The 27,602-nt window shown below is 42.8% G+C and overlaps 1 protein-coding gene across 2 annotated transcripts in view; it reads right to left on the minus strand.

Moving 5' to 3' along the window:
* The window catches only part of abtb2b (ankyrin repeat and BTB (POZ) domain containing 2b), a 57,365-nt gene that overhangs the window by 11,674 nt on the left and 18,089 nt on the right, over positions 1–27,602 (minus strand). For both annotated transcript variants that reach the window (XM_054733229.2, XM_054733230.2), the window contains exons 3-4: positions 10,026–10,175; positions 5,673–5,883 (exon numbers count right to left, since the gene is read on the minus strand). In XM_054733229.2, the coding sequence (XP_054589204.2) occupies positions 5,673–5,883; positions 10,026–10,175 (361 nt within the window). The remainder of the gene's footprint in view (positions 1–5,672; positions 5,884–10,025; positions 10,176–27,602) is intronic.

Here is a 27,602-nt window from a genome sequence, read left to right on the forward strand (position 1 = left end):
TGTAGGGTGGGAAAGCAGAAAGGTGTAATAAGAATTGATGGATCTGCAATGTTTTTCCATCCAAGCAGCTATGGGAACCAATCTCTTTCTTATTGCTACAAATAGTCTAACCTTTGATAATTGTTTTCTTGACATGTATTTTTGGTATGTGCAAAAAGTCTGCTGTCAAGTGTCTTCTCTTAGATGTTCTATCAGACGTTGCTTTGGAGATTTTATCAGCTACTGATCAGAGTTGGAGGGAGGGGTCTAGCTGTCAGCCAGGCGTGACATTTAACAAGCAGACAAGGAGCTGATGAGCAGGAGGAGGGGGGGGACGGTGAAAAGTGGCTGATGGGCGATTATAATTAAATGTTTGGGAAGCATCTAGAAAACAGGTGGGGCATGTTGAGAGGAGGAAGGGGGTTGGGTGTGTTTAGCTGCTGTAGGCGTGAGGATCAATGTTTATTCCTCTCCTAATGAGCTCCACTCAACACATTGAATGTGTGTATTCACTCCCTTTTTCACCTTTTGTGTCCTTTCCTTGTTTAATGAAACAAGACATGTATCCCATGTTTTACTGCAAACACACCAACGATTACCCCAAACAGAGTCATACTGGTGACTTCACAAAGAAATACTCATATAATGGAGTTTGCAAACTGGTCCAGTTCTCCCGGCAGCCATAACTTTCAGCATAAAGTCAATCCCCCTCATAAACACGTAAAATCACAATCTATGCTAAACAAAGTCCAATAAAATATTACTGTGACTCCTTTCAACTGGTGTACATTTGCAGCAGATGCAGTTTCTCATCCGTTTTAAGTCCCTCCGCCCATGTTCCCTCTTTCATTACGCCCTCCATCTGACCTCCGAGTCTGGGTTATGGCCCTCAGCCTGAAACAAAACCTTGGCTCCGTCAGAGAGAAGGTACAACATCAAAGCTTTGACCCCAGCTAACAATGAAACTAGATAGCGTCTATGGCTAGCCCACTGACCTGACATGCTGAGAACAGCAGTTTGTGGACACATGCACAAACTCTCCCACATGTGTACATACGAACATTAGTTTTGATTCATGGTTTTTTGCTTGCCCTACAGGCAGTAAACGGACAGTCAAGTGTGCTTGAACTCTAACATGAAATCAAAGACTTTCCCCCAGATTTACTCCATCTGTTTGGTAAGTGTGTCGCTGCAGCCACAGTGTGAGAAACTTCAATAAGACGCTACTAAAACAAGATGGTATAAATACGTTTGGTGCATCTATGCTTGAAGGTAAGCACAATCTTTTGAAATCAGAGTTAAGGAAGATACAATTTGACCACTGAATGATTGTGGCTCCCATCCTGAACTTTAAAAGCAGAACTGGAGTAGAACCTGTTTTTCCCCACTTAAGGACAGTAAAAGGATTTTTTTAAAGACCCTGTACACATACCACCCAACACCCATACCACAAAATGAAGATGTGGTTACTAGGGATGTAAGAAAATATCGACATGGCAATATTACATTGATATTCAAAAGCCGTGTATCCATGGACGTAATTTTTTGGGGGGACAGGGGGGACATGTCTCCCCCCCCCCACGTTTTCCAAAGTCAAGTTTGGACCCCTGCACTTTTTACCATCCAAAAACAATATTACGCTATATTAAATTGACACTGGTTGAGCTCTAGGACCAAGCAGAAAACAACCGTTTGTGTTGAAGCCTGTTTCCCATTAGAACATACTGTAAAGAAATTACATCCATGCGTGTATCTAATTTTTGGAAGGATTTACATGCAAACATTTGTGTTATTTCTTTTGGTGCAGTTTAAGCGCCGACCGCTAGTTAGCAGCAATGTGAGTTTTGTTTGCGCCATTGAATTGTAAATCCCTCTATTATGGTTCAGATACCTCATGTTAAACATGTTAAGTGCCAGTTTGGACTGTTTATTGAATATTCCTACAATAAATTATGTGTAAAAAATCTCTAATACCGTCTGACTGAACGTGTCGCAATATATCGTGATATATTGTATCGTCTCCCCCGTATCGTGATACGTATCGTATCACCATAATTTCACCAATACACATACCTAGTGGTTACAGTTCGACCTGTCATTCGCACAAAAGTGGATGTACACAACGACAAAAGTTTCTTTTGAAAACTCAAACAAAAATGAAGATATGTGATTTATCTGTTGCTTGCAGATGTGAATTACTGAGGTTTTAGGTTTTACAATATCAAAACCTTTACAGTGAGAGTAAACACGTGTTTACTCTCACTGACTGCTCTATGTTGAAGACCACAGGCAAAGGACCATTATTGCTCACCACCTATTTCACATCCAAGGAATTAGGGCTGGGCCATATGGCGCAAATATATATTGCGATACAATCTGAAGCAGGTGCGGTAACGATATATATTGCAATATATTTTTTCTTCTGTTTATATACGTATGTCAAAATAACATGCTTTTAAATTCCTCATGTGGCAAATATATGCCACTCGAGGCATAACGGCCCCAATTCTGTTGCCCCAGTGTCAGCAGGGTGCACATCTTAGTGACGTTGTGCGATATCGCGGTATTGCGATATAGCCAAAAACTCTATCATTACCCAATTTTATATCGTTTCTACCTTATATCGTTTATATTGCTCACCCCTACAGGGAATGTTTTTTTTTATCAAAGACACAGGCGATTTGTAAACAACTGCGCCCTACAGGCTTGGCATGTCTATGAATTCTCTTCACGAGACACTGGGCATTTTGCTCAAAACAAGGAGGTGTGGACCCAAGTTTCTTAGATGATATTTGGTTAAGCTCAAATCTGGCTGCATGGCCTAAGTTTCAGTCTCCGAGTCAAACACCCGGTCTACTTTTTCCGAAAACTTCCTTTCTGATCAATCCAAAAGTATTGGTTATCCTGGTTCATTCCTTTAGTAACGGTACTATAAGCAAACCCCAGCCAGGTGAGACAGACCCATGAAGGTTTCTTCCTGTTAAAAGGGAGTCACTCCTCTCTGTAAACCATTGTATGCTTACTGGGGTTTGCATTGAAGCAAAGACTGGAATGAAGCCGGTTATTTCCTTAGATAGGATGAAGTTTTTCTAAGTTTTAACCTACTAAATCCCATGTTACAACTAGATTGGCTGATACCATTAGTTTTAAATCAGAACCTGTTCTGATATGAATTGTTGTCATAAAATTGGGGCGATACAAATAAACTTAACTGAGCCATTCAGCATATATTAAAGACGAGAGGAGATGGGGCTTTTTCTGTGGCCGGTCCTACACTCTGGAACAGTCTTCCTCTGCAGATCAGGACCTCACAAGTCTGGATGTCTTTAAGTCCTTGCTTAAAACGCATTTATTCAACCTGGCTTTTATGTAGGATGATTTTATTTTGTCATTGTCTTTCTTTCTCATTTTAATTGATTATATAATTGTCTGATGTAATGCTGTTTTTATCCTAACTTGCTGATTTTTATGGTTTTATGGTTTTTAGTTATACTTGTTTGCGATTTTATCATCTGTGTTGTACAGCACTTTGGGTTGCGGAAGCAATAATAAGTGTGCTTTGGAAATAAATGTGACCTTGACCTATTACTTTCTACATGTCACAGACATAAGTGCCAATGCTCCAATAAAGTCTACAAAATCCTTGCTTTCAGCTTTATAAAGGATCGAAGAGCTTTTAGCTAGACGATTCAGCAAAAGGCTCTGTATTAGAAAATATAGCCCACACAGATTTAGCGGTTTTGTGTTTCTACCAAATGTTTCATAGCACTTTCAAAAGAGTGTGGGTCAAAGAGTGTGAGAGGCCCACTGTAATCTATTCCAGGTTCTACCTACCACCTGAGATGGCCCTGAAAAATTCATAGACACTTTCCAATGACACAAGGAAGGATATAGCTAAACGTGGAGACAAACTGGTGTCTGGCAGATGTCTTCAAAGGAAAGCTTAGAGGTTTAAAGGTATGTCAAGAAGGTAAATGTTTTCATGTGGGGTGCATAAACCAAAGCTGATGCTTACGGAGCACATCTGAAGACTTCGAAGAAACAGCCATGATAGGAAAGCATAGGAGGGAGTCTTTACTGTTCTGTTCTCTTTGATGCCAACGAGAAGCTCACCTTTACTGTGTCTGTTCACAATTAGATCCATCAGAACCAGCTGGTGCTGGCCACAGCCACACACACCTCTACATATAGGACGGCTTGGCAGGCTAAGGCAAAACACAAACTATAAATGACTGCGACTTCAACTGCTCACACTTAGATGGGACTTCCATGCCATCTATATATCAGTTTAAAAGAAGCAGGTAATCTTCACACGCAAAAGCAACTTCATGTACTGTAGCGAGACACTGAAGTGTTTTCTGGCCCCAGAACAGAAACATGGGCCGGCTGGTAAAACACACAATTACAGGTAAGAATCTGAGCTGTGAGCACATAATCTATTAAATCCAGCTTAACTACTTTATGTTGCTCTGAGCAATTATCTTGAGCAATATCTGAAGAAATATAAAGCTGGTCAATTCTTTTTCCGCCTGGTTTTCTAAGGAAATTGTGCAGCAGGATGCTTTAAAGCAGGGGTCCTCAATTATAATGGTCCGAGGGCCGCACACAAAAAAGATTTGCCAAATAGGAAGAAACCATCAGATGGTCAGTAAACGCTCATCACTGATTTGTATTCAGACTGACATTCTCACCTTTCTCATGATTCAGAAATTTTTGCTCAAACAAGACCACTTAAAGCTTGGTTATGCTTGACGTGTCCGCGAGGTTCGCACGGCTCCGCACGGCAAAATTGCATCATTTTAACAACCACGCCCCTCCACCGCGCTTCCGCACGGCCCAAACTTTCCGCACCGCGCACCTAGGAAATGTTCTAACCACGCGGACGGTTGGACGCGGAAAAACATGGCGGACCGGCAAGAACTAGTATGGCAGAGGTTCGTAAATACAGACATTTATATGGTTCAGCTCTCAAAGATCACCGTGATCAACATGTTAATAATTCTTGGAGAGAAATAGCTCGCACTGTCAGAAAAGACGAGAACGCTGTTAAAAAATGCTGGAATGCCATGTTGTAAACAGTAATTTTTACTTCTACTATGGTGTAGTGTTGGATGCATGCCTAGAGCTCCATGCTGCCCCCTACAGTTTGGGAGAATATTAGCTCACCGCAGAGACAAGCCGCATGAACCATAAACGCTGCAAGTTGTGAAGTGCGTTCCATCCGCGAGCCGCATCACCAAGCGGAAAGTAAATGCGTCAAGCATAAAGGGTCTCCAAACAAAATTACAGGGTAACCTCCAGGTGTCTGCCTAATACACTCCTTAAGGTGCTTTAAACTCTTTCACAGGACCAGCCTCAACACCTGGAGCTTTTGTTTGCTTGTAATTACCGTGAAGAAATTAACGCTTGAATGACAAAAGAGCAATGCAATTAGGAGGGGAAGGGAACAACACGGTGTCTTCAGAGAAAGGCGTTACTTTCATAGATCGAGGTTTTTGTGTATGAAATCTTTTTTTTTTTATCAACTCAACCCCAATTAAAGTTAAAATCAAGATGCCAGAATAAATTTTTGTAGCCAATTAAAACATCAAAAAGGGGAAGCGATCTGAGATTAAATCTTGTTTCACTGCTTATGACACACTATTATGTTAACTGTATGTTAACTGCTTAGTCCAGTCACCCGTGAGTCCTACCTCTCTTTGCTTAGAGCCATGCGTGGAGGATCTAAGTTGGGATTCTCCATGGACTCCATTTGTGGGCAGCGCAGGAAGTAGTAAAGGGTGTGGAGGGCGTCAGGCGACCAGGACACAGGCTGCTGGGGCCGGGCGTGACGGGCGGGACTCAATCCTGGACGAGCAGAGCTCAGGCGCTGCATGTGGTGCATGGCGCGGGACACCAAGTCACCTGGAACAAGGCAATTACGGGAATAAAACGGTCATTAGATGGACGTGTATGCATCATTCCCACACTGAATCAATGTTGGCAACAGCAGAAAAACATTGTGTTGAATAAATGTGTGTTCAGTCTACCAACAGGATTCTCTTTTTTCTTTTTATGCTTTAGTCCACGTCTGCAGTGGTATCCCTACAATCACCATCATCACAATTATCACTGAAGGGGTTAACGGGATAAAGAGCAGCACAATTTGGTCACTGCAGTGGCTGTCCCACTGTAAAGGCAGCTTAGTCACGTGAAAGCTTAGGCCTCATCTCGTCTGCTGTTTGCGCAAAAAAACTTTGACAAGAAATCTGTCATCTGAACTCGCTGGGAAGCAGCAGGCGTAGGAAAAGCTCGTTTAGAGTACTGTTGGAAAAGTAAATCTATTACCAAAAAAAATTAAATAAATAAGAGAGAGAGTAAAGCTTGTAGATCCTGGTGGGAGGCCACAGCTGCAATATAAACGTCCATCAGTGTTGGGAAAGAGGAAGAGGAGGAGCATGAAGAGTGGTGCTTGAGCTGAACTTGGGATCAAATGACGCTCATTAAGTATAATTACTCCAGGGTTAATATTTAGCCAGATTACTACAAAACAGCACAGCGTTTCAGTCTGAAGAGTTCAGAAGTGTGTGTGTGTGTGTAAACAATGAAAGGTAATTCTGGGTACTTGAGATTGGGCTAGCCCGACCAGAGCAGACCCCACTTAGAGCTGAAGGGCTTCCTTTGTGTTAACCAGCACCAAATGTCCCTCCAGGAGGTCTCCTAGGAATTCCTACCCAGGATGGACCCTTCTCCCTGGTTTTCCAGTTTATATTGAACCCTGGAGCTAAACTGAGCTCTAGAGGTCAGAAGCTTATGAAAAACTTCTTAGATTACAGATTATATTTGACTTTCTCTGGAAACAATGAAGTCAACAAATTCCTTTATGAAAACTTTTTTATAAACATTCAAGGATTTAAATAAAAAATAAAAACGGCAGTCTGAAAGTTACAAAGTCATCTCATTTTCATGGCTTTTCTTAGAAAATTAATAACGTCAAAAAAGCAAATATTGATATATTAAATTAGAATATGGTTTTGAGACATTTAGTTGAAATTCTAATAATCCCACCATTTATTATGGTATGTTTGTGTTTTTGGCCACATCCAGCACAGAAATCCAATTCACCATAGATGCTTCTGTGTCCGCCTGGTCTCCTGGGCTCAGATCAGTCCCAAACGTGTGTACGTGTGTGTGTGTGTGTGTGTGTGTTGGGTCTGGATGCCAGCACTGCAAAGATTAACCCTGTTTCACCTCACCAGAGTGATGTGGCACAAAGAGACCACTGAGCGTATGTGAGAGAAAGAGTGTGTTTGTACGTCCTTAACGCCTCACCAGCAGCGGCGTCACATGAAGGTGGCCTTGTGCTGGAGGAACAAATGACAGAGTGTTGGCTCATTTGGAGGAGGAAACCTATCCAGACTCTGACCAGAACTAACCTCCATCTACACCTTCCCACCACCCAAACAACTTCACCTCTCAACCCCCTGAACCCTAAACACAGCTAAAGCATAATCGTGAGCTTTAACGCTAAATATCCATCTCTTCTTCTCGCTTTTCAACCTGACTTTAGCAAACAGAGTAAATCAGATCATTTTCCCCCATTCATCTTCCTTGCTGGATGTGCCAGTCAAAAGTGGATCTTGTACAAGCATAGTCAGCTATTACTTAACTCAAGCGCCTCATGTGCAAATTATAATTTCTAATGCCGTCTTTAAAATATTGAGCAACTGATGCATAACCTTTATTGCATCAGTTGCACAATTGTTGCACAGAGTGAGCCTCAAAGAAGAATGCAATGGAAAACATTAAATTCAGATATGAGATTGTTCTGTTGTCATTGCACAACGAAATTGACTTTGTGCTCACTAAATGGTAAATGGCCTGTATTTGATACATCGCCTTCTTGAGTCATGAACCCCTCAAGGCGCTTTACAACACAGTCATTCACCCATTCACACACTGGTGGGGATGAGCTACGATGTAGCCACAGCTGCCCTGGGGCGCACTGACAGCAGGCAATGTGGGTTAAGTGTCTTGCCCAAGGACACAACGACAGTGACAGACTGAGCGGGTCTCGAACCTACAACTTTCCGATAACGGGTCGAGCACTTAATTCATGTGCCACCGTCGCCCCACTAAGAAGTAAGGAGGTGGTATAAGTAAGCTCAAATCACACACACACACACACACACACACACACACACACACACACACACACACACACACACACACACACACACACACACACACACACACACACACACACACACACACACACACACACACACACACACACACACACACACAGTCATTCTTGTATTTGTACCCATGTTAGGACTTTGTATTGACTTTGTTATGCTGGAGCCTTTTTGTGTTGTGTTTTCATTTTCTGTGCATTTTTGTGTTCTCATTGATACTGCATCTGAGGAGCATGCCTGCAGACTAAGGCCTGTTTGCTATCCCTTGCTCCTCCCTGCACCAGCTGAGCCAGGTTTTCATCAGCCATTGATTGCTTAAAGGACCTGCTGGAGCTCCTCACCAATGGGGACAATAGTGCAGAGCTGCCTTTCCTCTGGTCTGTTGTCCCCAACTTACCCCCAAATTCCACTACCTCCGCTCCGACACGAACTCCGCAGCAAAATCGGTCCCGTTGTAGTCAATCAGAGCAATTCCACTACTGCGGCCGTGCGCCGCCCTCTGTTCCGGCAAAAATAGAATCGATCCTATTTTTGCCGGACGCCGGAACACCTCCGCAGTCAATGGACAGGAATCACAACCGCCCAACAGGAAAGGGAGCAAGCACAGCTTCCGTTATTTCACAATAAATCGATAAACAAAAAGCGTTTTTTGTTTCATATGCACAGGTTTAACAACTTTTAACAACTATCAATGGTGGCTGAACTTTAAATGCACAAAAGTAAGCCATAAATACAGTTTCTACTATCAAAGTAGTCACACTTTGTTGATCCAAACACTGCTGATCTCTCAACACAAATGATGGGCAGATTAAAAAGTTCATTTCGATGCTTCTCCCACACAACGGGTGTTTGGATATGACTTCCGCGTTTATTGCTCTGACTGTATCGCAAGATCTCGAAAATCCCGCGCATGCTTGTTCGCCCACCTCAGGTCTCCGCACCAGAGCGGAGCCGTTGTAGAGCGGGTACCAGTAAAAATTGAGTTCGGAAGCGAGCGGCTGCGGAAGGCGGGGGCGGAGCGGAGGTAGTGGAATTTGAGGGTTAGGGCTTTGATATTGATTAGCAAAAAGAAATAAGCTTTAGGGGTAATCTGTTACCTTTTTGAGATTTGCTATGTTACATTTTAGTGTTTGAGCCTGTTTTGGCTAAATGGGTTGTTCCATGGTGGTTTCTTTTCTAGAGTAAGAAAAAAAAGGAGAAAAGTAAATAAAACCTTTGTTAATTTTCCTTTGTGTCATGCGTCCTCCATGTTACCCCAAGCCCCCTAGACACCTGGGTTGTAACAGACTTCCATTCATTTTAGTGAGTCCACTATACCTAACCCAAACCCTAACCAGTGTATTCCTAAAGTTATCTGCAACAAAAACTCAATTCACATCTCATCTGTAAACCTCACTCCTAGGGAGTACTCCGTATTAGGACCGGGTTTTGGTCCCAACAAGGACCATCGGCCCTAAGAAGGTTAGTAAATATCCCATATCCGGTCTTCACAAGGGTACAAATACAAGAAAGAAAGTTAAAGACCCATTAGTCATCATCCCACGCTGGTTACATCTCTGCCTTTGACCCAGTCCCGTGGGGAGCGGTGAACACCCCCGATCCAATCCCTTAAAGCTGAGTGTGAAGCAGGAAGGCACTGGGACCCATTTTTAAAGTCTTTGGTCTGACCTGATGGGGATTTGAACCCCGATCTCCCAGTCCCAGGGCAGACACTCTACCGCTAAGCCACTGAGGTTAAAAGTGTTTATATTTTTGAAAAATGTTCAACTAAAAATGTTTTGTGATATTAATGCAAGATAAATGTGTTTTATGATATTCATTAAAACACATTTAAAAGAAGACTTAATTTGACTTTAAAAGAAAACTCACTGAGTTCTGAGATGCTGCCGACACAGGTAGCCAGCAGGGACTGTTCTAGTGTCCTCAGCTCCAGCTGGGCGTAAGCGTCCTCCCTGCTGTCCACAGACGTCTGCTGGTTCTCTGTGTAGGGACTGAAATGGGCCGGGAGAGACAAAACGCCTACAAACACAAAAACAGAAAAGAAAAGTCTGTTAGCAAACTCGTAAAAAGATCTCCATAGCATCTGCAACAATATGAAAATATGTTCTTAATGTAATTGTAATCCTAGCACATTGTTAAAGGACAGATAGAAACTCGGGAATGTGAGTTTTGACTGCAAAGCTATCAGGAAAATGAACAGAGTATCTTTTGGAGGCTAAAACAGTCAAAACAAACGCTGAATATTTCACTCACAGATGTCTAAAGAATTTATAACTACTGCAACTGGATAACAGAGAAATTCAAAGAACTACAGCTATGGCTTTAGCATAAGAGTGTAAAACATGTGGTTTATTTAACCATCAAACAGTTCAAGGTCAACTTTACTCATACTTTCAGTACATCAGCAGTGGTTTCTAGTAGGAATGAATGCCCGCAAGTCCTCTGAGGGAAACAAGCTCTGGCACACCTGTTAAAGGACGTGGAAATCAGCTGAATAAAGTATCAGACAACAGGATTTGGAGTATCTCCTGACATTTTGACAGCTCACCTCTGATTGGCTAACAGCAACACTGACGAATTTGCTCTGAAAAGTTGATGTTTTATCCCCACAAATAAAAGTCTGAAAGAGTTCTGTGGTGCGGTAGAGTTGCTAATGCTAACGGTTAGCTTATACAAAACGTGATCTGCTGTTTCCTAGAAGCTAAAACAACCTGCTCCTGATTTTTCTCAGATAATTGTCTTTCATTCGTATTATTTTATTGGATTTAAAGGTGTGGTTCACTCGTTTAATACATTTGCAGTGGACTCTAGTAGGAATGAATGCCTTAAGTTGTTCTCGAGGGGTGAACAAATGCACCACAGGAACTAGTAGTGACCCACATCACAGCTGAGCTTCAGACGGCAGGTTTTGGAGGCTTTTTTCCTGATATTTGGACATGTTGCATAAGATTGGATGACATCGCAACTCAACTACTGACTTTCAATGTAGATGATTTATCTCCATAAATAAACGCCTGGAGGAGTTCTGCCATGTGGTGGAGTTGCTAATGCTAATGGTTAGCTTGTACTAGAGACATTCTCTGCGGTTTACCCAACCAACAACAACAGCTTTCCCCGTCACGAGCCAGGATGGGTGAGTCCATGAATGTTAAGTGAAAGTGTGACGTAGATCTATCAGGCTTTTCAAAACCTAGAGTTTCACCATCTATTTTCTATCAGACGTTAATGCAGGAGATAGGTGTAGGAGACTATTTTCATGTTCAGCCTACATGAAAAACTAAAAGTGACTGATTATAATCAGAATAATCATTAAAAAATGTTTTTTTCAGTGAAGTTGAATAATAAAACAACTAAAAAGAAGGGAACTATAAAAACCTAGATTATGTTGGTTTTCCTCAAGATAAAAATCTGGATATTCAAACCTGCTCAAATCGCAGCAGTACAGCTCAGGTGTATTAGTAATTAGGACAAAAGTAAAATTTTAAAGATCAGCTAAAAATAAAACTTTACAACTGAGCGCTACATTATACTTTACGTGACACTCTGCTACCAGTTGGCTCTCACAAGACAAGATAAGATCTTTACATAACTGGAAGATGGGCTCTTGTACTTTCCCTGCTGTAATTGCTGTTTTCCAGCTTGATTTGATAAAACTGGAAAAAGAAAATGAGAACACAAAGTCCTGTTTCCTGCTGGTTAGTATATCTGTGCTGGTTGTTGGCTAACACCCTCATTAGCTCAGTGTTTTCAGGAACCAGGGTTTTGTCATCTATAATCTGTGTGTGCACAACGAGCTGACTAAAGCATAACTTTTATTTTGGCTTCAGAATCAGAGGAGTACTTTTTGCCAAACCAGAGGAAATGAGTGGGACTGGCGGAGGATGGGAAAGTTGATCTGTGTAGATTTGGCATTTATGTTTAAAGCCCAAAGAAAAATAGCTGGATCGTCATAAACCTCCACTAACTTCTCTAAAACGATATTTCCATGAGGTTCTGGTCAGTGGTCTGATCTCACCAAAGCAGAGATAGAATCACAGGTTTGAAGGTGAATCAAGCTGACAAAGCAAGGACAGCAGAAGTCATCTATAGATTGCTACAAGATTAGCCTGGACTGCCAGACTCATCCTCCGTTTCTACACAGAGAACCAATGCTTCCCATAAGGAGGGCTGGCTGGTCAGGCTGCTACAATATTTGGTTGCATAAAAGACCCATTCATAGGGGGCGCTGGGGCGCCGCCCCATCAGTCTCACAGGATGAGGAAGAACAAGATGATAGGAATCACAAAATATTTTTAAAACACCTTGAAAATTAAACTAAACAATCTATACATCATACAGACTTTTAACTGGATTTAAGTGTAGTTTAAAATGTTCTTTCACTCTGATGACCGAACGGTCGTGTGATGTATTTCCTGTTCTTTTGGGGTGCAAAAACTTTACCATAGACCTACGCTATAACTGGTGCACGCGTGCCGGATCCCCCTCCAATTCAAAACATTGGAGAGCCTTCGGACACAGAACTTTGCGCCTGATGCATGCACAGACGACCTAAGTCTCATCTCAGATCAGGATGTTGAACCAGAAGCTGTCCACCGTCCACTATTTACCCCGAACAGAAGACGCCTGGTTGGCTGGCTGTGCTAACACCAGTGCTTTTTGGGGGGGGTTCCTGTCTCCTCTTTGAGCTGCGTGGCACAGATCAAGCCTGGATTCAGACAGGTATTTTAACTGTAACCAAAAACACATTGTATTTTTGCTAAGACTCATAATATATTCATTTCCCAACAAAGCAGGATCAGGGAAGTTACTGGAAGAGGACATTTCTGAGCTCCAAGTAGGAAAAATCAAGGGTAATTCTCTCCTCCACTCTCAGACCTTCTCTGCACCGTCAAACTCATAATGCTCGTTTCACCCGCTGCCGGAATAAAGCGTGAGCATGCTATTCCCACACAAAAACAACACATGAACTCGCTAATAAAGCATGCCGTTTTCTGTCACTTCAGGTATTTTTAGAAACCACAAGGGCTTAGATTCCTACGGAGTGTTAATCATTTTCTAACAAGACGCCGAGAGCAACTAAACTAGGGCGAGACATCTCCAAAGGGCTTGCGTTTTTCTTTTTTTTTCCTCACCACTATTCTTTTTTCAATTATTCTCTGAAGTTTTAGGGAACACAATTTCTTGGGAAGTTTGCTTAGAGAAGGACATATTTACGCTCAACTCTCACTTTACTGTGTTTTTTGTCTTCTGGCTCTGTTAACTCTGCTAAATTACTTTACTGTCTACTGATCATCCATCTTTATGGCTACCATTATGGCCTCTCTGTCACTGTATTCAGTGTTTCACATGATGGGAACAGCTCGTTTAGATCTATCTCATGTCAGAGAAACTGCAGCTCTTTGAAGAATAAAAATCCATTTGAATAAATTCTCAAAATGACGGGTTAAAAAAAGAACAATGCATCATTTGAAATGGTGTTCTAACAGAGAGGGCAGCCACGATGTTATTCTAGTCTTCCAAGTTTACCTATAGACACAAAGACCATTTAAAAGTTTTGAACTGTCCCCATAGGACTATTTAATCTAATGTAAAGCAGCAGTGAGCAACAGCTGAGGACTCTTTCATTCATTCAGCTGTAAAAACACACAGAACATAAAAAAAATGTTTCTGATTTTGCAATATGTTTTCTAAGCTGTGGTAAATACTCAAACACCACTCAGTATTTCCCACAGCCCCGCCCCTTTGCTCGCCTCACCGCGTAACCCCAGCCTGCGTCATTTGAGGCCTGTCCCCATCACCATACGATCCCAGCAGCTCCAGCTCCCTGTCCATCTTTAGTTCTGTTTAATGCTAGAGGCGACGACGAGGGAACACAGCTTCACTTTAAACTGAATCCAACTAATGAAGAACTGGAGAGGAATGTTAAAGACGGAGGGGAGTACGCGAGAGGAAGACAAGTGACAGGAGGGATTTATTCTTCTGTGGCCATCGTGGTTCCATTTCTGAGGCTGACCCAGCACATGTCATGTGGGAATCTCGGCTGCAAATCACAGCTGAAACTTACCACAAAGCCTGTGGCAGTTCCCAGTCCACCCACCCCCCCGAAGCCATTAGAGCTCCTCCAGACTCAGCCAGGCTATCGCTCACACTGTTGTCCACCGTGCTATCTGGGAAGGTTCAAAAATTCCAACTGCATGTCTATACAACAGGACCATCTGCATGCATGCCCTTTGCAAATAATGTGAACTTCCACTCCTGCAAAGAGCTAAGCTCTTATGTTGATCTTTGGAATGTTAGTGCTAATGAAGATGGCAGAAAAACAGTAAAACACACTGGCAGCATATGCACCTCCATCATTTTCAGATACCTCCACAAACCCTGCGGTGAGGTGCACAGCAGTCCTTTCACTAATTCCAATTCTAAGCAACAATAACTTCTTAGCAGTGGCGTGTCAAGATCTTTTAAAATGGGGTGGTCCAGGTGAGGCACAGCCTTGTGCATGGGTGGCACCAATGGTTATGCTTTTTTTTTTTTTTTTTTTTTTTTTTTTTTTACCCCCAAGCCTTTTGTGGCCAATGAAAAGCCCATTTAAAGGTAAATTAGTGTGGTGGCACCTGGGGTGGCCAATTAGATTCCAAGGGTGGCATGTGCTACCCCAGGCCACCCCCTGGACACGCCCCTGCTTCTCAGACATCCATGTTTCCATAACAACTCTTCTGCATGTCTTATTATTATAGCTTTGTCTGCCCATGTTGTTGATGTACATGTATTTAGTGAGTCACTGCAAATGGCTAATCTGAGCCATGTTCTGTTAGAAGAGAGTTTTCCTCTCCACTGTGGCTATATGCTTGCTTAAAGTAAGGACTGACTAACCCTTACCCTTTTAACTAACTGGCATGATGAACTCAACTCAATTGAAATATTTTACTTTGTGAAGTGACTTGAGACAACTCGTGATTTGGCGCTATATAAATAAACTAAACTGGATGGTTTTTGTTGTTATTTAAACAAAATGTATACAGATGTTTGAACATTACAAAGATGTGTATTTGATATACTTCTTATCCTAAATAGACTACCTTAAAAATGCATATGTCTATCAATTCTAACATAATAAAAGTATGTTGACTGTGTTTCCCAACTCAGTGATTAAATGTATTAAAAAAACATTATTTTTATACTGAAAGGGATAATTAAGCAGCCATAAAGTGTAAATATCGAGTCGATGTTAAACAAAGTCAGAATATCATGAATCAAAACCATAAACTCTCTGTAAAACACAACTTTCTTGCACCACAAGCGTGAACTCACTTGTCTCTGTTGTTCTTGGATTATCCAACTTTATCTCTCCGCTAGTTTGCATGGCTTGATTCCAGGTTTGCGAGAGCTTTGTTAGATTAGATAGCTAGGCTTTAGGGATCCCGGGATGTTTTTGTTGTACCATCAGTATCAGGTCAGATAACACAACTTCTGAGTTCTCAGACTACAAAAATGTTCACTATGTTCACACAGCATTATTCAGAATTAAAAGGAAAATAACTCTCGTGTCATTTAAGGTCCTTTCGTGGATAGCCCACGTTTTTAGCTGAAAGAGGATTTTTTTGTGTGTGTTTTGCCATTTTTTGTCACTAAATGTTAAAAAAAAAAGGTTTCCCATGAACAGAAATATGCCGTCCAACCTAATGTGGTCCATATTTGCCCGTTTGTTTTGTCTTCTGTGGAGAAACTGTAAACACTACAATCTCCCCATGACAGACGCTCTCAGTAAGCTGATGGAAAACTCTGTCAAACATCCTTGATTCCTAAGTGTGTGTGCACACAAACACACATACAAGTGACCACCTGCCCTTCCTCCTTTAACAGCCAACTCATTCATTACAGAGTGGATGGATCAGAGACTCTCAAGGATTAGAGGGGGGCTTCAAAGTCACTTCCTCTGCTGGAAAAGTAGCTCTGATTCTGGTCCAGGAGGCTACGGGTTTGTCCTGTAACACATAATAGCACAGTGTTTGACAGGCCTGTCGTAGGGTGTGCATCACTCCCACCGACGTCTCCTGATCCTCCGTCTTTCAGTGAGTTTGTCTCTTTCACACAACAAAAACACTTGTGCTTCATTTTTCTACAGAGGAATCCGCATGCCAGATGTGATCCTTCAATCCCAGCCCCGACCTCTTGTTCTCCACGTGTAAATGCTCCCAAACACCTGTTCCCCATACATCACCACATTCCCTTGCCTTGCTTTTTCAGAAAAAGAGCCGTACACAAGTCTTTAGTTTGGGTCGGTGAGCATGAGGCTGACAGGGATTTAGAGATGAGGACATTAACACCGTACATGTGTTTCTGAAGGGGTACGGCTTTGTTTGGCTACACTAAGTGCACTGTTTCAGGATAAAAATATCCATGCTTGCTTGCTCTGGCAAACCCTCCTAACTCTTATCTAAACACATTTGAAAAGGACATAAGGGGCATTTAGAAAGGCAAAGTGGTTCTGGGTCTTGGGCTAAAAATATTCATTTGCTAACAGAGAAGTGTGTCTTTCAAAATGCTAACTCCACAGAGTTGTGGCAGAAAGAGAAGCATTCATAAGTCAAAGTAAGTTACATTTTTAAATCTCAGGTTTGACTGAAGTATCTGTTCACTGCTAAATTGCAGCTTGAATCGTCTTTTTTCTTAAAATGATCCAAAAGTTCCTGATTTGTTAGGGTTATAATCCACAGACTGTGACAGACAAGAACAGTGGGGTCTGGTCAGCATCCTGCTGACACCTCTGGTAACCCTGGCTGCAAGAGGTCAAAGGTGATGCTCAGCTCGAGCTAAAGGAGGAAGTAGCCTTATCAGCTGTACGGAAAAGGCCATCCCTGGGCTGGTGTCAGAAAACAAAGATATCATTGATTCCTGACAATGTGCATTTACACCAAAATCGTTTTTAAGAAGATAAAAATAATCATTGTAGCACCACGTGATGAGCATTTGTATTGTGCCGTGTGGGACGGCTTACTTGCATGCTGTGCAATGCATCAATCCACACCGCAGGAGTCTCTGCCGTGAGTATGCTATCCACCGGTAAACCAAAGAAGAATAGGGCTGCACGATATTACGAAAACCTGCGATAGATGAAGGAGCTCAAGTGTGACATTGCTGTTGGATGTCATATAATGTTGTTCCTCTCCTCTACCAGGATTAAGGTAAAAAAAAAACCACACACAGTTGCACTTCTTAAAAGATGCTGGGAGTAAAGAGCGCAGCGCGACCATATGGACTACAATATATTTGCTGCCATTCTGCGCTGCTGATGCCCCCAGCGTGGACCCAGTTTTAATATCTGCAGGGCAGATGAGGCAAATGCATCTACTGGCATACAAAAAGTCCTTCCTTGTTGACGTTTCAGCTACAACACAAGTCATGTGGACAACACGGATGATGTGATACGAGCATCCAAAGCTTAAAGAGCAAGTCAACCCCTATCAGAGTCTAACTCCACTCCCACTTCATGTTTGAAAAATGCAACACATGCTGTTGCCTGGCAGACCGAGAGGGCGGAGCCGCTAACAAATACACACACACTCAGGCTCATGACAGCTTTGTGACATCATAATGTACCAGTTTACATCATAGCATACCTCTTAGCCAATAGAGCTCCGGGAGTTGACGTCACTTCTCCCGGCATGCAACAGTTCAAATCGAAACGGCGCCATATTGGCATGCAGAAGCCGGCAGCTGGACTATTTACTATTGTCAGAAAACTCAATCAAACGGGAAATATGGTAGATTCCTGTTGTGCCCCAGGATGCAGAACAGACGCGGACGACATAAGGAATGAGACATCTACAGGATTCCCCAAGATCCGGAGCGCCGCAAACGTTGGCTCAATGTAATAAAACACGCTAGTGACCGGGCGAAAATGAAGCTGTGGGATCCCGAGAGTAAAGGTTTTCGCTTCTGCAGCGACCACTTCATATCAGGTACTTAAACCAACGTTTCCTCAACTGTGTATGGTATTTATTTTAAATGCTTTTATTATGATTCTTAGTGGGCTTCCTAAACTTATTTTGGCGTGGCTTTTTCTGTCTTATTACTCATAGCAGCAAGTAAACATCACGTAAAACGTTGCCTCGTGAGTTCTGCGTGCTGCTGTTTACGTGTTTTATGATGACAGCAATTAACGGGCTAAGCCGTATTTAATTTTTAAGCAATGGTTGATCAGATCACACATAAAAAGCACTTTGGATTGCTATTATCTGTGTCACCGAGACTACTTACATGTAAATCTGTTATTTGTCCGTCCATCCATCCATTTTCATCCGCGTATCCGGAGTCGGGTTGCTGGGGCAGTGGCGTGACTTCCCTCTCCCCAGCCGCCGGAGCCAGCTCCTCCGGGTAAATCCCAAGGGGTTCCCCGGTCAGGTCCGGTGCTGTGCCGGTCCGCTCCGACAGCTTCTGGCGTCGGAGCGGGTAGTAGAGTCGAGAGTCCCAGACCTTCTCCCCAGCTCCTCCGGCCGGGGGAATCCCAAGGGGTTTCCCCGGCCAGGTCCGGTGTTGTGCCGGTAAGAAGTCCGCTACGACTTCTGGCGTTTTTATAAAGTATCCCAGGGGCACGGTAAGGGTCGGAGATGATCCCGTTCATGTTCATGGTTACATACGTGTTTGTTTACCTTTTTTGCATGCCAAAATGGCGTCCACTAACTGAGAGTCACGTGGGGTCCGGAGCTCTATAGCGGTGGCAGATTTAAATTAAAATACAGTGCAGAGTTTTTACCTGACAATGGCCCAACACTGCCAGTTTTAGGCAGAATATTTAAATTTTAACTAAGATGCACTGAAGTGCCAAATTATTGATGACACGTGTCTGCAACACGATTAGACACTCGTTTATTTAGTTTATCAGCAAAAAAAAGTTTATTTGGGTGTGACTTGCTCTTTAATGACATTTATGACTGACTGTTGTAAATAAACATGAAATAGATTGTGTAGAATGGCAGGAACAAGACCCTGGGATTACTTCACTAGAAACATTGAACCTTGGGTTAGGGTCAACTCTAAGCCACGTGACTACACGCTGCTCAGTGATCACATGATTAAGCAAGAGTTGTTTGCTTTGGTTTGCTTTACCGTACATACAGACCCATTTCTGATTAAAACTGTAGACAAAATCTTTAAAATGAGAACAAGGGAGGGGAAAGGTTCATTGTGGGGCATCAGACCACGTGGAAAATCCACCAATAATATTTATGAACAATTACAATATTACTATCACAAAGGAATTTGGCAAATTTTTAGGAGGGGGGTGTTATCTGTGCATTTATCTATGCTGATTATGACATGGATGCTCATTTCTTACAACTTATTTGTTATAACGAGATGACGTGCAGTTTTTCAAGACGATGAGATTTATTGCCCAGAACAAATGCTGCAACAGAGACATAACAGAGGAAACACACATAACTTATGTTTTCCGTTGAGTTTATACACCGCCCAGCCAAAAGAAAAGTTGCCAAAAAATACGTCACGCACTATAATAATTAATTGGACCGCCTTTAGCTGATTACAACAAGCATTCACTGACATTGTTTCAATAAGCTTCTGCAATGTCACCAGATTTATTTCCATCCAGTGTTGCATTAATGTTTCACCAAGATCTTGCATTGATGATGGTGGAGTCTGACCGCTGCACAAAGCCTTCTCCAGCACATCCCAAATATTCTCATTGGGGTTAAGGTCTGGACTCTGTTGTGGCCAATCCATGTGTGAAAATGATGTCTCATGCTCCCTGAACCACTCCTTCACTATCTGAGCCCGATGAACCCTGGCATTGTTATCTTGGAATATGCCCGTGCCATCAGGAAAGATGGAATAACCTGGTCATTCAGTATAGTCAGGTAGTCAGCTGACCTCATTCTTGGAGCACATCCTGTAGCTGAACCTAGACCTGACCAACTCCAGCAAGCCCAGATCATAGCACTGACCCCACAGGCTTGTACAGTACTAGGCATGATGGGTGCATCACTTCATCTGCCTCTCTTCTTACCGATCGCTCTGGAACAGGGTCCATCTGGACTCACCAGACCAGTTTTATTGATGCGTTGGACAGTTTTTAACCCAGTTTTAGTCATTTCAGCAATAAGATGTTTTCTCTGCTTGATGCATGCCAATGATCTGACCCTTCTCAAACATACCAACAGCTTTTCCACGACCACTAGATGTGTCTTTCCACATGGTTGTTTAAGAAATGAGAAGCAACTCATTTGCACCAGTTTGGGTTAAATAACTTGTTGTCCCTGCCGTAATTTTATCCAATAGGAGTCCCCTACCTATTTGCTCAGTTAAATCCAGGTGGCGGGCTCCTGGGCTGTGTATCTTTGGCCATCAAATGGACCCAAGTGGACTCGGATGGAGAGACATTTGAGACAGCGTGGTGACAGAATAGATATCATAACAATATAAATTTTATTTGCATGTTTTCTTAATACGGTTCATCCCTTTAGATACCATCAAAACAAACACAAACAGATTGAAAGAGACTTTAAGAGAGCGGGCTTTAGTTTTATCACAAGCCTGAAACTACCACACTAAACTCTAAAGAAAAATGTCCTTATCTGTGTCATAACTTCAGCCTTCTCCCTTCATCCTCCCTCTGCCTTTGCTCCATGTTTTTTAAAATTCCAGGCTTACTGTGGTGCCTGTGGCTATCTAGTCTCATTCTACAATCCCCGTTTCCATATGTGCCACCACTTCACATAGTGTTCAGCTGAGGGACAATATGGCTCTATTACTGGATGACTAGTTTTATAGGCGAGTGGCTTATTGGACAGTACTTGAGCTGGAAATACGCTTCACTGTAAATAGGGGGTTGGTTTTGTGTCTAATGACACAGGAAGACTGTTATTACTCACACACACACAGCATCCACATAAACATCTAACCTCAAATCCGCCCTCTCCTAATGGAATCCACTTTTACTACCAGGGTGATGTCACTATCCACAAAACACAGCCAGGAGGAGAAGGACCATACAAAAACAAAATGAAAACTAACTTATTTTGGGGGGAAAACTCAAACTTTTGCCATTTTAGAGCGCATTAAAACATATGATCATACTAAAAGGGAATAATTCATCTTTAAGCCTCCATCCGTGGTTTTAAAAAAGAAACAGTCACCTCCTGTAAAGAACAAGCTTCCCTCTATTCAACTCAACAAATAACACTACAGGGCAGCAGACTGGGCACACATTCATAAAATGTGTGTGTGCAATTATAGGAGTGTGTGTTCACATTAATTGCTCTTTTTTTGTTCGTTTGATCAGTTTTTTTTTCTCAGCTGGAACCTGGGAGCGAGAACAGAGAGCCAGTCAGCTCGGAGGCCAGACAACATGCCCATTGAGCAAAGGTCCGAGGCTGAACCCAGGACAACAACACAGAGAGCAATGGTAAGTTTGCATTCGGCTTTTAAGAAAATTGAGATATTTAAATATGAGAGCTTACTTATGTCTATGTCTTATGTCTATGAGGATCATTCAGCACCTCCAAATCCAAGGGAGGCTTGACATCTCCGGGTCGGGAGAGAGATCCTGCCCCAAGTGAAGGAGTTTAAATATCTTGGGGTCTTGTTCACGAGGGAGGGAAGAAGAAGAGAGAGATCGACAGGTGGATTGGGGCAGCGTCTGCAGTGATGCACCACCAGGCAGGCAAGGCGGGTTAAGTGTGTTGCCCAAAGATACAACAGCAGCCTTCTCTGGTCAGAGCCGGGATCAAACCTGCAACCTTCCGACTACTGGGCAACCTGCTGTACCTCCTGAGCTGCTGCCGTCCCCTAAACACAGAAATATCACGCTACTGCTGCTGCCTGGTTCTCACAGACCAACAGGCAGTTCTGACTACAAACCAAGTCTGAGGTTTCAAAGAACTGGATCCAAATTCCTCCTTGTAAATCTAAAGCAGCTTTTTTCTGCTGATTAACATTCCGGGTTGGGCAAGGGAGACAGCAAAATCATGTTGCAGAGCAGCGATTCAAAGTAGAGGAAAGAAATACGGGTGGTGGATAGGTTATGAATTAAAGGGTTGGTGATGTCACACTACCAGTCTTTTTCTCTCTTCGAGTCATTTCCTCACTTCTGTTTTAGCCTTTAACTAAATCTTTGGTGTCAGTTTGTAATGGAAAATTAAATACAACTAATATCTTATAAGTTGTAAATAGATAACCAGACGTGATTTGCAGGATTCATCTTCAATTGTACATTTCCAGCCGCTACCTTAGCAAATTTAGCGGCTAACTGGAGAACGCGGCCTCCTCGTGAAGGCGTATACATCACGGCACGCACTCTCACCCCGGGTTTCCACGGGAGCCGTCAGCAGCACGTTACTGCAGCAGCACGTCTTGCTCGCGTAAGCTGCTGCTTGGCCCTTCCCATGAGACGCGAAGCAGCAGGGGAGCAGCTGTCACCGACCGAGCACGAGGTCACTCATCAGTAAACACAACAACAAGCAGGAGAAAACTACAACATGGCTCCAAAATGTTTGTGTTTTATGTTCTGTCCATTTTATAATCGCCAATACGGACCTGAAAAACAAAGGAAACCGCTAGCTAGGTGATAACTTCTCACGGGGCCGCACAGTTAGTAACTTTTTTTAAAGTAAAGCAACCGGAAGGCAGTACGTTCTTTATTCTGAAAATCTCGGGAGCTTCTCTCCATTTCCGCGTCCAATTTCCTGTCTTTCCTTCCCCAAAAATGTCGAACTTGACCCGTTTCAGAGGCGTCGCGCGTAGAAAATAGAACCGGCGCGTAAAGGCCGCGACATGCTGCTCCTGAGACGCGGCCGACTCGCGCTGCTGACGGCTCCAGTGGAAAAGGTTCTGTTGACCACAGCGGTTCCTATCAGCAGCTATGACGTGCTGCTGCAGTAACGTGCTGCTGACGGCTCCTGTGGAAAGCCGGGGTCACATTTGCAGCCTGCGGTGATACCGACCTGAACCACTTCACAATAAATGTAATTGCTACCATTACATACAATCACAGCAAAATAAGTACTGGACGTAATCAGAAAGTCAGGAGATCAGACTATAGATTGAAAAAACGGTTTTATTTTAACTAAACATTACATAATGCAGCTTAAAATAATTCCAACCGCAAAACGTTTACTGTGGTTCCTGCAAATGGGAATATGTGCTGACATGTCAAAATTAACTTTTTTTTATTTAAGATTTTAAACTACATCACAAAAAAGTAAATGCACCTCTTCACTTGAGATTTCTCCTGGTATACACTTTAATTGATGATAACCTGCACAGTCAGCTCCAAACTAAATGGAAACCACACTGTCAATTAGAGGAAAAACACTATTAGTTATGCAGATCTGCATTAACTTTTATCCTACTAAAATATTTCAATTAAACCTGCATTAGGAATCAATAACCTGTGCAATTCTTCCGTCCCATTAAATCCTGCTGTGGGTGAGACAGAGGGTCATTGTGCATTATTGCAACTCACTTAGCTGAGCTAGAGTGATGAGAGCAGAGCTCAAAAGGCCTGCAGCACTTTGCGAACAGTGATGCGAGGGGCTGGTCAGGCATCTGCCTGGCTCCACAGCTAACCAAACCATTGTTGACAACAGCTGTCCTCTCAGAGGAAGACTGAGAAATGTTCAATACTGGGAGGGGATGGATTTTAGGAGTGGCCAGATCGCCTTTTGCAATTAGTCTTAAAATCAATTTCACTGATGGAGCGTGTGTAGAAGAAGCCGCGGACCACCCATAACCCTTACACACAATGGCGCTCTGAGTGGGTGGGGGCAGCCTGGCCCCACACGTATCCGAACAGCCTGAAATAATAGTATGCACCAAGTGTTGATCTGTCACCCATGGCACAAATTATTCGGCCATGCGTCAGTCAGTTTTGCCGATGACAGCATGAGAGCACATCAGGGCCCTAAATATTTAAGTGTCCGTGTGACCTGGGCGTGTCAAGAGGTCCACCCTCTTTAGCAGGAGGCAGTAAAATACCTTTAACTACACCAGTCATCCCATTCAAGTGGTTGAAGGACCCATCTGACACTCATGGAGTTTTACAGCTCACCTTTGACCCTCGGACTCCACCCCCATCCCTCAACACACACGCAGGACACAGAGGGAGTGTCCGGGTCTCAAAAGAGTCCTGCTGAAATGGGACATCCTCCTATGCAGTTATGGCATCTCTTGACCCCCAGAACAAGACATCAACACATAAAGAGGGACAATTAGGTCAAAGTCCTTCATGTCTGAGCTAATAAGGGGCCATGAAGTGGTCTGCACTCTTAGAGCCCTAAAAAGTTCAACAAAGCCTTCCTGTGTGTATAAAAGCACAGGCATCAATGAAACTGTGGTGTTCAAACATCTTACTTTTCTTAACGCATGCCTTATTCTCTAAATATCCTCCAAATACTACGTTCCTCTTGGACACCTGTTATAATTAAACCAAGAAACATTTTAAAGGTCGCTCATTTTTTTCCAACACATTTGCAGTGGTGGTGTGTTTATCTCTGAGGCGAAAAAGCTCCAGCTCTCCTGTTTCAGGAACTAGAGCTGAGCAGAAGACAGCAGTTCTAGAGGTCTTTCTTCTTAATACTCGGACACCTCGCCTCTGATTGGCTAACAGCAACACGACTACCGAGTGACTGTTTGCTTTGCAACGCTAGTATTTTATCTCCACAAATAACACAAGCCTGAAGCAGATCTCCTATACGCTGTGTGGAGTTGCTAATGCTAACAGTTAGCTTCCACTAGCCGAGACGCCCTCTGCTCTCTCCTGGACGCTAAATGAACAATATTGATTATCGGCTTACTGCAGTTAGAAGACAATTTTCACATTTAGCCGGCATGTTAAACTCGGATCATATTTAAGGAAACTGTTTCTCAGTGAACTTGGCTTTTAATCTAAATTCATTGGACTCCGATGCTGTGAGAGTAAAGAATAAAATAAATATTTAAGAGGGCTAAAAGGATACATTTCCCTGTGTGTGTGTGTGTGTGTGTGTGTGTGTGTGTGTGTGTGTGTGTGTGTGTGTGTGTGTGTGTGTGTGTACTTCTACACCCACTCAGATTACTCTGCTACACAAATACAGTTAGAGGAGGCGAGTGTGTGCTGTAGTGTGCTCTCAGCTGTTGCCTCTGCAGGTGCTGCAGACGAGCTTGACTCTGTTTGTCATTTACTCTCTTAAGGTCACCTTTTGCAACAATCTTAGCAAGCTTATTTTAATGTGCCTGACCATAATTGCTCTGCTGAGTGTGTGTTGATGTGTTAAGCAGGTTAGAAGAGGGTTAGGAGAGGCTTGTGTTGGACCACCCACCAAAGCTTACTCCAAAGAAAACTGCTGATGGAAACATGAGCAACATCACCTCCAGAGATTGACCGCCTTTCTCAAACTCTGCCTACTTTCAACCAATCTAATTTCCTTTCACTATAATTCAGAGCCATTTAAATTAATGCTTTGCAACTTTTTTGTAATTTTAAATAATTTTCTTGAGCCAGTATTTGCTAAAATGACCATTTACAGAATTAATGATAGGCCACTCAGCCCCTGTCGCCCTTTGTGGCCAGAATATTCTACTTGCAGCTTCACAGTTGCTGGTCCAGTCTGTTGGACTTAGAAAAAAATGTAGCTTACATGCCTGGAACTGATGTCTAGCTCCAGCATGTGTCCTGCATGTTTATCACAAACACTGCGTACTTGTTTAATTTAGTGATGAATCACTCCTGTAGACACTAAGGAATGCTGGGAGATATTTCAGCTGTTGGATTAAGGTGTTAAAGAGACGAACGCAAATAGACCCTTTTACTGTTTGTAAACAATATGACGTCAGCGGGAATGCGCGTGCAGCTTGGCAACAGAGAATGGCGTTGTGTCAGGCTTTATCAAGCTACGCTGCGGGGTTATCACCGGCAAATCTTGAATGTTATATTATTAAAGTCACTTTAACGAATGGCAACAGACTCCCGGATCCCTGTGGCATTACGGAATGGGTGGAAGATGTAGGTGCGTGGCCAGATATCCAGTGGCCCGATATATATACGTTTTTAGTGGAGAGGCCCAGTAAGTACACACGTGAGAAGCTACGGGCATACAAATAGTTAGATGCATACAACTATGTTGTCTGTGGCCACGTACAGAAAGTAAAATATCACCACATAGACTCTGAGTTTTGCGTCTTGAAGGCAGAAGTCCTTCCTAGCCAAAGACAAGGACACAAGACTGCTATGTACGAGGCTTGGGTCATAGTGAACAAACCAGAGAACTACGTCTTCACAGCCAACTGTACCTGCATGGCAGGGTGAGTATAGCATAGGTTTCTTTTTTTAGCGTGCTCAGAGTACAATCGTGTTAATTTTAGAGAAATACAGTTTATACTAATATGCAGTGGGAAAATAAAGATGAATTAGAATGAAATGTTAATTTGAAGCATGAAATAAAGCGTATAAATTTGTTTAATTCTGTCATTTTGATGTTCCAGACTTGGGTCATGCTGCAGCCACGCAGCAGCAATTTTATTCAAAGTTGAGCTTTGTGTTAGGATGGGAAAAACACATGGGATAAACACTTCCGATTTTGTTGAAATGGATGTGCTCCCTTCGGAATTCTGTAAAGTTTCAGTCCACTGCTTGAAGAGAAGCGATTCTGGCATCCATACACGCAACAACCCGACATTTTTATGTGCTCAGAACTTCAAAACAAAGGGTTTAAAACGCTGTTTTAGTATCGAGTGTGAATGAGGAAGCCATCACTCTCGTTGCCAGGCTGTGCGCACGCAACTTTTGATGACGTAGGTAGTAAAAGGGTCTATAGATACATTTTGGTTTTGATTCTACAAATGGACACTAGGGGGTGCCAAAAGCAAGCCAAAACTGCCTAGTCTCAACATAACAAACAGACCATTTAAAGATCAGCTAACAAATGTTAAAGACTATTTTCCCTTTGGATACTGGGATAACTGGGCGAGTCCCAGAAGAGTTGGTGTGCGTGCACAAGCTAATGCATTTCTTCCTGATTAGAGTCGAAGACCCGGTCACTTTAATTATACTTACATTCCCACGGTGCAAACCACAGGGGCTAAAATACTGGCAGGCAGACTTTTACCCAATTCTAACACGAACACTAAAACTCACATTTTGGAGACGGGCTAAATTATATATTACTAACCAAATCCTTTTCAGAAACTATCAAACCTGATCTCGCAGGAAACAAATGATAAATCAGTGTGAATGTCGCTCATGAATGGAATAAATCTCGTTTACAGTGTAGACAACATGTGAGGCTGATGGACAACTTTCCAAACATTTGTACAGCAAACCAACTCAGAGTTACATGTGTCATAACCTAACCACAGCAGTATTGTTAGTGAATTATGACTAGACAGAGGTGCAAGCCACATCCCGACCACACACACAAAAACCCCTCTACCATCCCCAGAGAGACCAGGCGG

Source organism: Nothobranchius furzeri, chromosome 4 (assembly GCF_043380555.1).
Source record: "Nothobranchius furzeri strain GRZ-AD chromosome 4, NfurGRZ-RIMD1, whole genome shotgun sequence".
NCBI lineage: Eukaryota > Metazoa > Chordata > Actinopteri > Cyprinodontiformes > Nothobranchiidae > Nothobranchius > Nothobranchius furzeri.